The sequence below is a fragment of the Trichogramma pretiosum genome, unplaced genomic scaffold (assembly GCF_000599845.2).
Source record: "Trichogramma pretiosum strain Unisexual culture from Peru unplaced genomic scaffold, Tpre_2.0 scaffold43, whole genome shotgun sequence".
Lineage (NCBI taxonomy): Eukaryota > Metazoa > Arthropoda > Insecta > Hymenoptera > Trichogrammatidae > Trichogramma > Trichogramma pretiosum.
This window is the reverse complement of record NW_019640864.1, coordinates 552984-568565: the sequence shown is the minus strand read 5'-3', so window position 1 is coordinate 568565 and position 15582 is coordinate 552984. Positions and strand designations below refer to the sequence as shown.

At 33.4% G+C, this 15582-nt stretch overlaps 2 protein-coding genes across 13 annotated transcripts in view; one reads left to right on the top strand and one right to left on the bottom strand.

Moving 5' to 3' along the window:
- Positions 1-5607, top strand: part of LOC106649638 (serine/threonine-protein kinase tousled-like 2) — a 41426-nt gene extending 35819 nt beyond the window's left edge. For 5 of the 9 annotated variants that reach the window (XM_023457538.1, XM_023457537.1, XM_023457539.1 and 2 more), the window contains 6 exons: positions 756-846; positions 1059-1312; positions 1392-1814; positions 2386-2478; positions 2560-3945; positions 4026-5607. In XM_023457538.1, coding sequence (XP_023313306.1) covers positions 756-846; positions 1059-1312; positions 1392-1814; positions 2386-2478; positions 2560-3945; positions 4026-4247 — 2469 coding nt within the window. In that variant the 3' untranslated portion in view covers positions 4248-5607. Of the gene's footprint in view, positions 1-149; positions 312-352; positions 440-538; positions 664-755; positions 847-1058; positions 1313-1391; positions 1815-2385; positions 2479-2559; positions 3946-4025 lie in introns of those variants that run through there. The other 4 variants (XM_014367128.2, XM_014367129.2, XM_014367127.2 and 1 more) reach the window with 4 other exon arrangements.
- A 2169-nt stretch (positions 5608-7776) lies between these two features.
- LOC106649637 (DNA topoisomerase 2) lies at positions 7777-15552 on the bottom strand. Of its 4 annotated transcripts, XM_023457535.1 has the most exons (18): positions 15392-15551; positions 15264-15315; positions 14484-14816; positions 14089-14404; positions 13699-14013; positions 13385-13624; positions 12867-13295; positions 12579-12789; positions 12216-12492; positions 11602-12145; positions 10898-11533; positions 9832-10384; positions 9613-9765; positions 9440-9524; positions 9290-9372; positions 9090-9227; positions 8886-9016; positions 7777-8815 (listed from the first exon to the last, which is right to left on the bottom strand). In XM_023457535.1, exons 3-18 carry the CDS (start codon positions 14789-14791, stop codon positions 8663-8665), a joined length of 4572 nt encoding a protein of 1523 aa, XP_023313303.1. In that variant the 5' UTR covers positions 14792-14816; positions 15264-15315; positions 15392-15551; the 3' UTR covers positions 7777-8662. The 4 variants fall into 4 exon arrangements, with proteins under 4 accessions (XP_023313303.1, XP_014222609.1, XP_023313302.1 ...); XM_014367123.2 differs by having other exon boundaries at positions 15264-15552; XM_023457534.1 differs by lacking the exon at positions 15264-15315.
- Between the last annotated feature and the right edge of the window lie 30 nt (positions 15553-15582).

The following is a 15582-nucleotide window of genomic DNA, read 5'->3' as shown; positions in this document are numbered from 1 at the left end:
TCTGACGAGAGAAAGAGAGAGAGAGAGAGAGAACAGTACAATATATACATATAACTCTCTCTCTCTCTCTCTCACCTCCATTTTGTCGCACATCTCTTGCGCCGGTAGCAAAGCTAGCTGTGCTGCTGCTGCTGCCAATAGCAGTACTCGCTCAAAGCAAAACTGAAACCTCAAATTGCCCGAGAGTGAATGAGAGCGACAGAGACGGAAGGTGCATTTAGAAGCAAAGTAGACGATGTCTTGGATGAGAAAAAGAAGAAAGTTCAGCGAATCGGCCCTGGCTGTGGGGCTGATTTTTTAATGGGCTTTTCGTAAGTTTCATATAAACCTCGTATCGTCAATTGACTTAGTAATCTGTCGCCGAGCGGCTCTGGGGCGGCCGGGGGCTACTGGAGACCCTGAAAGTTCCTATACTCGTCGGTTTTGATAATCCTTATGGGTGCGGACATAACCTCAGTTTAAAGAGAGAGAGAGAGAGAGAGAATGAGAGTGAGATAGAGATAGAGAGAGTTGATAGTGGGAGAAAGAAGTTGCTATGATATTACTTTTACAATATCTTTGGGATTTGATAAATTCTTTTTAAAACCAAGTGGGAATATGAGTTCAACAGATCTACTTTTTTGTATGAACATTGATACTTTATTATACTTTGAATGATGAATGGTGAATGTTCTCTGTGTTTACTCAATATATATTTGTACCAATGTCAATAGATTATACATTTCTAACTTATTTCCTTTTTGTATTAATTACAGATGTCTGCTGGAGCTCAATTACAGATGGCACCCCAAACAACAGCTAATTCTGGTCAGTCAATTCTTAGTCAAGACTCAAACATGAGCACTGGTGAATATTACTTGAATATTATTGCTTTTATTAAAAAAAGATAGTTTAAAAAAATAAAAGTAAACAAATTTTTATGGCACTTTTTTTGCAAACATGAAAAATAAATCAATTATATTCCATCAGGGAATGCTTGAATGTTTCCTGTCAATACCATAAATTCATATGATAAACATTGTAAGTAACTGTTTATTAAAATTATTTTTTTTTATTAGGCTCGTCGCACAGCGACAAGGAAGCAGATCCTAATACTCCTGAAAAGGTACCTAGAACCATTACAGAAAGAAAGAGGAAACGCAAAGCGGATGACACTGGAAGTGGTCCTGGTCCAACGACAAAAGGAGCCAGATCTGCTGCTGGTATAGATAACAAAAAAATTAATGAATATTTTCCAAAACATCATGTTGGAAATAGTCCTATAAGGCATGGAGGTGCCAAAAGTCCTTCGCCACAACAGTCATATTCCATGGTGAGTCTTTTTAACAATTTATTGATATGTATTTAATTGGGCTAGGTAACTAGTTTTGTAATAAACAATTCTCAAACAGTTCCCACCACCACAATTAATACCACCCCAACAGCTTGTACCACCTCAACAAGCATCGACTGGCTCAGGGGTGGTATCTGCAACTTCTAATGTTGGTGGCTCTACGTCAGGTGCCCCTTCAAATCGCGAACCAACGACTCCGACGACGACGACCGGTAACGCGTTAGGTACGAGTGCCTCTGCGGTTTCAGGATCGGAATTCCTGCAACCACAGAGGCCTGCTGCACTTACGTCGTCTACGAGTCCCACGTCGACGACTGGCAATGCCACCGCACCAGTAACAAGTGCAACCAACACGACAGCAGCTTCGACAGCAGCAGTAGCTGCTGCGAGTGCGTCAATGGTTAGCAAAACGGTGCAGGTAAGGTCAGCCAATCTACCTAGGACGGGTCAGGTCAGGCAGCAGAAGAACACCACTCCAAATGTAAGCGTAAACAATATAAATCAATGTTTTTTTTTGCTTTTGTGGTGTCCATAGAATTTTTAGATTATTCGGTGCATGAATTAGCATAAAAATGATCCAAAAGTTCATAATTGAACCATTAAAAAATGCAAAACTAAAATGTCTCTATAATCTCTCCTTTCATTCATTCATATTAATGTGAATTAATTGTTTTAAATTTGAAGTGTTCATTTTTGTAAATATATTAATTTTTTCACATAAAATTTTGCATGAAAATCAAATTTTTTTTGTAAATCAATCCAACTAAAATAATCTTAAAAAAAAAACAGTTTTTTGCTTATTTTTTACTGATTTTTAACATGATGAATTGACTAATGAAAGATCATAATATCCTTTAAAAGTAAGTTTTCCTAAATGGAAATTCATTTTTTTGGGTATTCTTAGTGCTGCCTGTAATGACATTAAAATCAATTGCAATTATATAGATTTATTTTTAAATAGTTTTTTAGCATCATAATTCATTTCAAATATCATTGTTGGGGAACATGAGTAAGGTGCAGTTTTTTAATGATCTTTAATTTCTCTGTTATAGACTGATTTAACTTGCCAAAGGATACAAGAGTATGAAACTCAGACTTCGTCCGATTTAGAATTACGAAATAGTAAAATCGACGATCTTAATAGAGTGGGTATTCAGTAGAATAAAATATTAGTAAATCAATCAATACTTTATGCATAACTAACAACTATTCATTGTTTTGAATAGGCGAATGAAGAACTTAGGCATCAGGTGAATAGCCAACAAAAAGTCATAGATCAACACAAATCGCAGATTAGTAAATGTGTTGACGTAGTTAAGAAATTGTTGAAGGAGAAATCAAATATTGAGAAAAAAGAAGCGCGTCAGAAATGCATGCAGAATCGTTTGAGGCTAGGTCAATTCGTTACGCAAAGGGTTGGTGCTACTTTTCAAGAAAATTGGACTGATGGTTATGCCTTCCAAGAACTGGCTCGCCGTCAAGAGGAGATCACGACTGAACGCGAAGAAATCGATCGCCAAAAGAAACTTTTGCTAAAGAAGAGACCCTCTAACAGCGAGACAGGGAGAAAACGCAGCAGTCAGCCTGCCCAACCGGCGTCTTTACACAACGGTACTGAGCCTACGTTCCTCAAACCCGACGCGGTTCCAGGCTCTTACACGTGGCAGGAATATTACGAAGCTGATGAAATTTTAAAGCTACGTCAAAGTGCTCTAAAAAAAGAAGATGCCGATCTGCAGCTAGAAATGGAAAAACTTGAACGCGAACGTAACTTGCACATTCGTGAACTCAAAAGAATACACAACGAGGACCAATCGAGATTTAATTCACATCCTGTTCTAAATGAAAGGTATCTTCTCCTTATGCTATTGGGTAAAGGCGGATTTAGTGAAGTTCACAAAGCGTTCGATCTCAAGGATCAACTTTATGTTGCCTGCAAAGTGCATCAACTAAACAAAGACTGGAAAGAAGATAAAAAAGCTAACTATATTAAGCACGCTTTAAGGGAATACAATATTCACAAGGCTCTTGATCACCCAAGAGTAGTCAAGCTGTACGACGTTTTTGAGATTGACGCTAACTCTTTTTGTACAGTGTTAGAATACTGCGATGGTCACGACTTAGATTTTTATTTAAAACAGCACAAAACTATTCCAGAAAGAGAAGCTAGATCAATAGTGATGCAAGTAGTATCAGCTTTGAAATATCTTAACGAAATCAAACCTCCGGTGATTCACTACGATTTGAAACCAGGCAACATTTTGTTGACTGAAGGTAACGTTTGCGGTGAAATCAAAATCACAGACTTTGGACTTAGCAAAGTAATGGATGAAGAAAACTATAATCCTGATCACGGGATGGACCTGACTTCGCAAGGAGCCGGAACTTATTGGTATCTTCCACCAGAATGTTTTGTGGTTGGTAAAAATCCCCCCAAAATCTCATCCAAAGTTGATGTGTGGAGCGTTGGAGTAATATTTTATCAGTGTCTTTACGGGAAAAAACCTTTTGGGCACAATCAATCCCAGGCTACAATTCTAGAAGAGAATACAATTCTCAAAGCCACAGAAGTTCAATTCGCCAATAAACCAACCGTCAGTAATGAAGCTAAGGTAAATTTATATTCTATTATAAGGAAGTTATTTAAATGTAATATTTCTCGAATATATTTATTAATTTGAATTATTTCCAGAGCTTCATTCGAAGTTGTTTGGCGTATCGGAAAGAAGAACGCATCGATGTATTAACTCTGGCACGGCATGAGTATTTACAGCCTCCAGTACCAAAGCACGGTAGGCAAGCGAATAGCCAACAGCAACAGCAGCAACAACAACAACAAATTCAGCAACAACAACAACAGACTTCATTCACAACTGGTATGTTCAGTGGCATGAACGCATCAAGTAGCTCGTAGCTGTCGAGTACCGGTGCCGGTGGTGATAGAGACTCTCGTGGAGCTATCATTGCTTACACGCCGAACTTGGGCTTGTTAAAAGATAACGAAGATGTAACACCAGCTGTTGTGCTTATGGAACGACGGAGAAAACTTACATGATGATGGAAACAAAACAGAAATTGTAAATAAACCCTCCTTCATAATTGAAGACCGTCTCTAGTAGAGATGTACATAACGAATAAGCAGTTAAGTCAGCCACGCATCAACGATCGAGGTTTCATACGTGCCTCATCTATAGGACTGGCTGCCTATGAAGTCTTGAAAAGACAAAAAACGCTCACAAACAAATTTTCCGATTCATGACAAAGCGAACACAGAGAAACATAAAACTGTGTTCTTACATTATAAATAATCAATCGTATTATCGTTCCTTGTATCAAAACGAAAAAAGTGGATTACTGATGATTAATACAAATAGTGCTATTATTGATTGAACAAATAAGGCGAAATAATAACTATAAGAATTGAGTACGAAATGAAATGAAAAAAAATGTGATAAGTCATTGTAAACATATAATACGAGATATAAAACAATACAACGGAGTCGAGGAGTTTGAGAAAAAATGAATAGACAAAACAAATTCGCGAATGTGTGATAAATGTTGAAAGCTGATAAAAATGTAGTATCTAGTGAAAGTGAAATTATTACTCAGTGACTGAAAAAAGACAGACATAGCGAACGAGTGAATGCATTAGGTTTTGATGAATCTTTGAAAATCAGAGCAATGACTCCGGGGCAAATTCCACACGTACATATTACATGATAGTGTTGTACTTGACTAATCATCAAAGTAACTGTAATAATATTGAAGCTTTTTTGTTGTTGTTTGAACATGTGATTTTTTCCTCTTTTGTTCTGAACATTAAGCTTGTAAAAATTATTTCGTGGTGATTGAAGGTTATATTCGAGTGAGTGCGGTTATAATAATGACTGTAAGTTTGTTTTTAATGGTAACTCATAATTAGCAGCAAGCATGTATAAGCGTGTTATTTGTAATTTGTAAATATTTATGCTTTATATATATCTAAACTGATGAATCTGATATATAATATATATAAATATATATATAGTGTATAAATATTTTAAGTTAGTAGCGGATAACGTAACGATGAAATGGACAGTTAACAAAATTAGCAATTATTAAAAAAAAAACCGTAAATTATAATAATGATGATGAATTGTAGTGAAGTTAAGACATGGAATTTGTGTGGTGGATTACTCCTCACATGGTTGTCGTGCAACGCCATATATTCCATGAATATTTGACCCGCACATCTATGTTACTTTATTCGAAATAAAATGAATAATTGATTACTTATGTCGTGATTTAATGATGAATAAGTAAACAAAAAAATACAGTAAACTCTCATAAAATATTACCTACTCTTGCGATATAAATACACAAAATTAGAGACATCTAAGCGCGACACATACACACAAAAATATGAAGATTTGGTGGGTTGTTCCTAAATTCAATACAGAATTAAACCGACATGGCATGAATTTCGACTCCATATAGAACTAAAGGAATTAAATGCTTTACAGATCGGTTATGTGTATTTGTATTTCTCAAGATGTGACTGGAATTAAAATGATGATAAGCTTTACGTATCCGAAAATGATATGAGAGAAAATAAAATAAATTCCAACAGAAGTGTTGAAGTATGAAACGCGATCAAATTAACGGCTAAATGACTCGTGAAAAATATCAATTGATAAATATCTACCTAAAAATAAATTTTCACTTTTTAATAAAAAAACATCGTGTTCCTCGTACGCATGTAAATACGTGCTGTCTAATCCATTATACACATACACGAATCCACCTTCTCTCCAATACTTATATCGTAATTCCTATGCTCAAACAACAAATAACAATTTTTAACTTTTGATGTGAAGAAGAATAATTCAGAATAAAGTGCATGTAGAAAATAGCAACTATAATTTTTCATGTCCCCGGGGCTTCAAATCGATTGCTCTTGTTTCATAAGAACAAACTCCACTAAATTTAAAGCTTATATTTATGATAATTTCATGAATTTAAGTTTTTTTTGTACATTGAAAAGCTATAACAAAAAACTGGCATATAAACAGTTAATCAGGCATTTTTCATACTTTCATTTATTATTTAAGACGACAAGAGAAAATTGAGAAGAGGCAAAAATGAGTGTGTTAAACTTTTAATACGAACGAAAGTTAAATAAGCGTTACATATTATAGAAATTCAGACCTGATCATGAACTTTTTCAAATAGTTTCTTTATTCATAATTTGTTTTATATATGTACGTTATACATAGTATAATTATGAAATAGAAGACTAAGTTATTTTGTCAAGTGCCCTTGCTTTGTATTATAGTCGCGTCTGATGGAAAGACAAATCACAGCTTTCGGAAAAACTAGTTACGACGGCAGTGATGATTAAAAAACGAGTAAATAAATCAACATTTATACAAAATGAGAACAAGTATGCGTCTTTTTTTTGTGCGTTATTTGCAGAAATAAAATCTGTACGTTAAAGAAAGGTGCGTGAATCAAGTATGAATGTGAGCGAGATTATTATTAATATAACTAGAATTATTATTGATAGAAATTTAAAAAACAAAATACATTGTACGTAAGAGTGTGATGAAGAGAATGTGAGTATAAATATATATAAATATAAATATAAGTAACCAGGATACGAAAAAAAACCCAAGAACTTGTTGAAGAGGTAAAAAAGTGTTGTAAATTGTTGGTACACGCGATACTTGTGCATACACATACGACGTCGATGTCACAATTATGATAAACATACCAACGTCATTGGCGAAAAAAAATTAACATGTGGACAGGAGAACACAATACAAGTCTGAACAGTGTCTACTATTAAATCAGTTTAATTAATTTAAGTCCTAATAACTCATTCCATATCCTTATACCACTACCTACTTAATCTGCTATTCAACTAAATCATTATTTTGAAGTTACTTGATATTTTTTATCAAAGGAATTATTTATTGTTATTTTACTGAAATATTTTTTTTATACTTAAAAAAGTTGAGGTTTTTTCTTTTAATTTCTCAACATGAATGACGAGTTAGTTGAGTACTTTGTCTTTGGAATTCGATTTGCTTCAATTTTTCAAGACGGAATATTGCAAAAGGCACCTTCCTTTTTTTTAATTTTTCTCGGATGATTATCAAAAACTAAAGAACTTACAAACCATGAAGATCAACGAATAAGAAATTATCATGAAGAAATTTCATCGGCCATTAACTTAATGGTATTCTTTTTTAGTTTATTTTGAATTTAGCATTCTCTAAAATCGATATTGAAATAAATTGAGTAATTTTGTCGGTAAAAGCTGATAAAATTAACAAGCTGAAGAAACATCAATTTTCCTCATAACAAAATGGACACAAGTAAGAAAAAATTTAATTTTCAAAGCTGAACAAGAAAAAATGGTAAAAATATAATTTAAGGATGAGGTAAATTTAATCATAATATTTTCTAGTATGAGTAATTTTATTCATATTTAGAAGTAGTCTGTTAAAACCTTTATGAAAATTGTAGTCAAGAACAAATAACTACATTATTTATTTAATATATTTTATATAAAAAATGAGGTAGCAGAATCGAGTCATAAAAAGTTATAAATTAGAAATACAACAGTCATGTACAATGTATCGTTCGATCAGTAATTAATTGACAAAAATAACTATTGAATTAGACTCTGCATCTTGGTTCGTTTTTTTCTAAACTTACGTATCAAAATTTGTACTTTATATTCAAGAGAACAAACTATTCCAAAAACACATAATCTTATAATCATATAGTTGCAAACAATTCTTGGCAATTGCTCAAAAAAGTTGGTGATTTTCTTCCATGAAAATCTTTTATAAAAGAGCAATCGTTAGTAATACAAACGTGATAAATATCGATAGAAAATATATTTTTATTGTTAGTATATTATTTTTGAAAAGCGAAAAATGAAATCAATTTTTTTATCTGAAAAATTAAGTAACGAAAAGACCAATTTCTTTATATATAATCGGCCGAACTGTACTCTTAACATAAAATATCAAGGTAATTACTGTACTTGTAATTACTAGTACTGAAACCTTACTGTATTATATTGTAGTAATTTGTGGAAACAACAAATATTTCATTTTTGCTTGTATAAATACTAGTAAACGACAGTCTTAAACTATTTACAAATACGCACTTAAAAATATTTTTACAAGATAACGCAACGCTAACTTAAAAAAAATTCACAATAACCAAATATTTAGTCACTGTAATCCGTTGTATGCTGAGTACTTCCTGAGTTTATAACTTATGATGCATGACGTAGCTACGCTTGCTACTAATTTAAAAATTTTCATAAGAAACCTAGTAATCAGAGTCTGAGCTCATATCTTTCAACTTGTAAGAGACTGGTTTACGAGATCGCCCTGCTGGTTTTCTAAGGGGAGGAGATTCCTCGACGACCATGTCTTCGTCAGAATCATCTGAGTCTTTCTTTGCCTTCTTCTTCTTCTTTGGCTAAAATTTTACATATTTTTATAAAGCATTATAATGTTGTATGATTTTTTATTTGATTGAGGAAACTTACAGGTGTTGATTTAACTGAGTATAAATCTTCAGAATCAGATCCAGATATTGCAGTCTTCTTTTTGGCTGGTCTTTTTTTCGTTTTTTCTTCGCCATTTTCAGTTTTCTTTTCGGGTTTCTTTTTCGGCGGTGCTATGAATAATTTTATATTTTACAATATTGCTTCATAATAATTATAAATACTTTAGTTTTGAATTATAATTACCCTTCTTTTTGGGTGGTGGTTTGATTGGCGAAGTATCTTCAGAAGAACTGAATATGGCTATAGATGAAGTTGACTTTTCTACTACTTTTTTCTCCGGTGAACTTGAGATCAATGTGTCAAATAATTCTTCAGAGCTTGCTGTAACATCAACAAAATGTAATTAATTATTGTTATTGAGATTATTGGTTTTTAATACATACGTTGTGGTTTGGCAGTTTCTTTTTTAATCTTCAAGTCATCATCGGAGTCACTATCGATTTTTGACATATGCTGCATAACGGGTCTACAAATTAAAATAAATGATAATAAGATTTATTCTTTAATTCGATATTTTTTTAAATCATACTCACTTATCGTCATCAGATCCTATACTATGTAACTCAGCTTCACTGCTATTGGATTCATCACTATTATCGATGGTGTACTTCTTTTGTGCTACAATCACATAATTTTTTTAGTGATTAGACAATTAATCTACAGTGCAGAGGAGAAGTTAACAAAGAGTTATAAAAATCATTATTACCTGCTGCAGCCCTCCGAGGAGCTCTAGGTTGAGGAGGAGGAGAAAGTGAATCAAAATCTATTTCCGCTTCATCACTATCACCACTTTCGTCAAATTCTTTCTCTTTTTTAACTTTTTTCGCAGGTTTAAAAGGAAGTTTAGTTTGTTTTAACCCTATAAAAAAGAAAAAAATTAACCATAATTCAATTATGGTTTATAATATAATAGTCAACTAATTACCTTTCTTGCCCTTTTTCTCTTTTTCTAGTTTATCCGGCGATTCGCCTAATCTATCATCCAGTGGTTGTTTGGTACCTTCAATAAGAGCGTCAAATTCATCTTTTTCTTCTACAACACCTTTTTCTTTCTTAACTCTCTTTTCTTTTTTAATTCCATCTTTTTTATCTTTAGTGGCAATGTCAGCTTTTTCAATCTTCTTTTTCATTTCATTATCAATCATAGGTACAATTCTTCGAGTTTCATCAGAATTATAAAACTTTGCCGGTGGCTTTTTCGTTTTAACTTTAGATTTTGATTCATTCTTTTTCTCTTTTTCTTCAGTTTTGTTGAGTTCAGCTAGAAGGTTATCAAGATCCTCTTTCCACAATGACAATGGCGTACGAGCTTGCAATCTGTGTAATTCTGCAAGTTTCTCATCTTTTTGCTTTAGTAATTCATCTTTCTTCTCCTTGGTCAAACTCCACATAGTCATACCCAATAGGTAATCGAAATTTTCTTTTTCAATAGCAGCAGGACTTGATTGTTCTTCATCTTCATTTTCAGCAATTTCATCCTATAAAAGAATTTCATAATTGAAGATAATTAAATATTAGCATGAGATCATTCAAACTGTGATTAAAATAAAGGATTAATTTTTTATAGCATTATTATATTAAAATTAAATCATTCATAACATTTTTTTTTAAAAACATAAAATTCAAAACAATTTCAAAAATAGCAAAAATACTCTGACAAACTTGATTTAAATTTTGCAGGTCATTTTATAATTTGAAATATTGAATTATCAAGACTGACAAATAACAGATTATTGTTTTTATCTATTACTTTTTTTAGATACTTCAACATTTAAAACTGACCAATAGAGTTTAAATTAAATTAGTAAAAAATAATTAAGCTTATTGTACTCTGAATGATATCAACAACTGATGTTACTACTTATGTTTCTTATGTATAACTTACTTGCTATTCCAAAAGGAAGCATGGTAAAGATGATATGTTATGATTACAGGGAAAATATATAAAATGAAGTATAAATGTTCGGTGACAAGATCAAAATAAAACTTACCAAAACTTCATCGCGATTTTGAGTAAGCTTCCAGGCGATCAATGGATCCGAATCATAGCCTCGTCTAATTAGTTCCGCAATCATGTCTTTTTTCTTCTTATTCTCGACCGTCAAAGTGCCGTCACACTTTTCTAAAATAAATCTTGCTTGATTGGAAAGCTTGGCACTTTCGGCTTGCAGAATTCCCTCAAGATAATCCTTTCGTTTTTGGTACAAATCGAGTCGGACTTTGAAGAAAGTTTTCATAATTTGAAGAACGTCGTCGTATTTCTTCAGACATTGATTCTCGTCAAAAGCACACATAGACGTGATAGATGTTGTAGTTTGCAGTTTGAATACTTTATGAAGACCCTCTCTTTCCAATTCTACAAGCTTGTCGCGTGGTATTGTCACAATGAAGTGTACTTCAGTATCAGTGTTATATTCTTTGTAATCACTGATAAGTGCGGGAGATTTATCCGATCCATGAAGCATAGGCTCCAAAACGGATTCCTTGTAAACTTGAGTCCAAGTGCCGATTGGTAATTCAGTGATTTCCACCTTGTCATGACCAATGATTCTAATTTCACCGCTAATAAGGTATCTGTATTCGCCACAGTTGTCAATTTCTCCAGTGAAGTTTTTGTAGAATGGTTTCTAGAGAAAATAATCACATCAAGTGGGTATAATAATTGTTGAAACTAATTTTTAATTTTGATTCATACCATTGATCTGGGTTCACCGCCATCCATCATTCTCAACAGATTATCAATAATCTCACGAGGATTGTAATTGGGAATTTTCGTCATCCATCCAGTGCCTATACCATCAGCACCATTGACGAGTACCATTGGAATGATTGGTACATAATAGGTCGGCTCGATTTTTTGATTATCATCGTACTCATGTCGAAGCAAAGCATCATCGTGCTTGTGATAAATAAAGCGAGCCAATGGACTCAACATCGTAAAAATGTAACGAGGACTAGCCGCGTCTTTACCACCTTGTAATCTCGTACCAAATTGACCAATGGGCTGAAGCAAATTAATATTGTTGCTGCCAACAAAATTTTGAGCTAAATTAATGATCGTTGACATGAGGGACATTTCGCCGTGGTGATAGGCAGAATGCTCGGCTACGGAAGCACCCAATTGAGCAACTTTCACTTCACGTTTGTCATTTCTTTTAAAGCAGGTGTACAAAACCTTTCTTTGACCAGGTTTCAAACCATCCATCATATTAGGAATAGAACGAGTGTTATCGTAGTTACTAATCGGAATAAAAAAATTGTTTTATTAATTGAATAAACGAGAAATAAAAAAATATTGTAAAAAGTTACCTGAAAAGCACGAGTTCTACATTGATAAAATCAGAAAAAGAAACAGCTTTCGTATCCTTTTCATACAGATAACGTTCGCCAAGGCCGATTTCTTTTCGTCGTTTTGTTTCTTCCATATGATTGGTCAACCAATCCTTACGTTGATCAACGCACTTTTTACTGAATGCCATAATAATATTTTGATCATCTTGCTCGCCGTCGTACCTAAATCGGATACGATGGCGTGCCATGTTTTCAAAGTACTCCTTTGCTTCTTGAGCAGTGGACGTACCCAAACCTGGAGGAAGAGAAATTAAATTGAATTAATTAATTAATTGTATGCTTTTTCAAAGAATTTTATTAACAAAGGTAAAAAATAAAAACCTTTGTAGTACTTGATCTTGTAAGTGTGAGAATTGGCTGTATCTTTCTTCCATGCTTCAAATTCAGGTAATGAAAAAAATGACAATACTTGATTTCCTTTTCTTGCTTTAACAATGGGAGTAATGAATTCTTCAATAAAGTTTAGTTTAAGAAGTGATGGCCAATTGTGGTGGATGAAGTTTATGAGTAAGCCTTTAATGTGAGAACCGTCCTATGAAAATGGAAATAAAAATTTGTTTTTACTCTGTTTCTATTTCTGAAAATATTTCACTATTAGTTTATAGTAACCTGATCCTGATCTGTCATGATCATAATTTTTCCGTATCTAAGAGACTTCATGTCCTCACGAGATTCATATTTTTTCTTATATTGCAAACCCAGAATTTTGATCAAGTTATTGATTTCCGCGTTCTCTAAGATTTGCTTGTGGGTTGCTTCTCTCACATTAAGAATTTTACCCTTCAGAGGGAACACGCCAAATTTATCGCGTCCAATCGAAGCAATACCTGACACAGCCATACTTTTGGCTGAGTCTCCCTCAGTCAAAATCAGAGTGCAATCTAGAGATCTAGCTGTACCAGCGTCATTAGCATCTTCAAGTTTTGGTATGCCTTGTAATTTTTTTTGTTTGGATTTTGGGCCAAGTTTCTGGAGTTGGCTGTCAGCTTTGAATTTAGCCCAAGACAAAACAGACTCAACGATTCCACTTTTTGTAACCTATTTGTAAGAAATCGATAGTTACATTTCATATTGATAATAACATGATTAATTTATTGATTTTCTGAAATTATTAAATGAAATCTTACATTTGTGATGAATTTCTCGCTCAGATTACACTTGGAACCAAAACTTTTCTGCTGCAAAGTCATGTTCTCTTTTGTTTGAGAGTCAAATGTTGGATTATTAATCAGACAGTTAATGAATATCCAAATATGATTCTTGATTTGGAAAGGTTTGATTTGAAAACCAGCTTTATTTTTTTTCTTCAAAGTTTCAATAAGTTGTTTAACAACCATATCTGTTACATGATCAACATGACGACCACCCTACAACAATATTTTGAAAGATATAAAAATAAAAATTATTTTACAATATTTCATGAGTAAAAGTTATATATTACCTTTGTGGTAGCTATACTATTAACAAAAGACATTTGTTGAAAACCTTTATCTGACATAGTAATTGCCACTTCCCATCTAGGGTTACAATTTTCATAAATAACTTTCAATGGATTTCCAGCATCATCCTCTTTGCCTTTGATGTATAGATCTACATAATCTTTAAAATTTTTAATTGGTATTCTTGTACCATTTAAAAATACTTTAACACCTCTAGTGGAGGCAGCAACATCATAAGCTCTTCTAGACATCAGAGCTACTACATCATCATCTAATTTGTCCATTTTGAATTTAGTCAAGTCGGGTGAAAAAGTTACCTAAAATAATTAAAATTAAAAAAATTAAATGAGTGAATATTGATTGTAAATTACAATTTGATTGATGATATTTACTTTTGTGAAATCAGAGCCATGAAATTCTTTAATCTTTGAATCAGATGCTTTGCCCATATTATCTCCCCAAACTTGTTTGAAACTTTTCTTATACTCTTTACAAGCAGTTTCAACAGTGAAACGATGACTGAATATGTTACAAAGTTTGGCACCATAACCATTCCTACCTCCTGTTACTTTTTCTTCTGCATCGTCATAATTCGAAGATGTCAGTAAATGACCAAAGATCATAGTTGGTACATACATGTTTTCTCCTTTATGAACAACCACAGGAATACCCTTTCCATTGTTCCACACAGAGATTGTATTTGATTCACTTAAAATAGAATATTAAGACAATTTTAATTTAATTATATATTAATAAAATAGTATAATAAATTATTTTCAAAACTCACGCATCAATGTCAATTTTAATACAATCCATGTCAGGATCTCGCTGCTTATTGTCAGCAGCATTCACGAGAATTTCATCAAAAATTTTGTATAAACCAGGAACATATTTTATTTCTTTTTGTACCATCATTTCTTTCTCCTTATCATAAATCCACATCATTTCTGTGACAGGCTCAACCGAACCAATATACGTGTCAGGCCTAAGCAGGATATGCTCAAGCTGAGTTTTCTTCTGATAAATACCCTCAATGGATTTATCCTTCTTCTTACTAGAAGCTCCTCCATCGCCTCCATTCTCAGCAGCACTCATTTTGAAAATTTGCAAGCTGAACTGTCTGCAACAAATTAATGATATTGCAATTTTTCCAAGAACATGAATCCTAGTATAAGATTGCAAAATTGCTTTAAGGTTGGAATCATTTACAATAATAAACTATGAAGCACTTTGAATTTTACAATTGAAAACAAACAATTCGATTATTTTTCAATAAAACAACGCGAAGGTGTCAAACGAAAATTCCAGTTGACAAGCATCGAATTAGTTTCGCGCATGGCCGACGCTACCAAGCCGGCATTCTATCACTGAGATATATCGTGTACGTTACAACGTGCCGCTGCAATTGACACTTGTAAATTGAACGCGAATTCGTCACTGCAGCCGTTAAGAAATACTACGCAATTGCAAAAAATCGAAGGTTTATCGTCAATGGTACAGAAAGAACGTTACGAGGCGAACAGTTTAGACGAGACAAAAATTGAAAAAGAAAAGAAAAAAAAACAACCTTGGGGGAGTAATCGGAGTCTCAGAGCAGGAACGACGAAGCAAGCCTCGGACTATATGGCGGGAAAGAGTCTTATACATCCAATGCAACGATAACGAGCCTACGAATTCTCTCTCGAGCCAACTCACCCTTTATTCTCCTTCGACTCTCGTCTCTTTGTTCAATTTTTTGTTCTCGACGGCCGAAATCCAAGCTTCGGGCCCGGCGATATCAGAATCGATATAGGTACACACGTCGAGTCTGTTATACGCAGCTCCAGAGTCGCAGACACGCAATATTATAGCACACAGTCACACTATACAGAGTGTGTAACGTACGG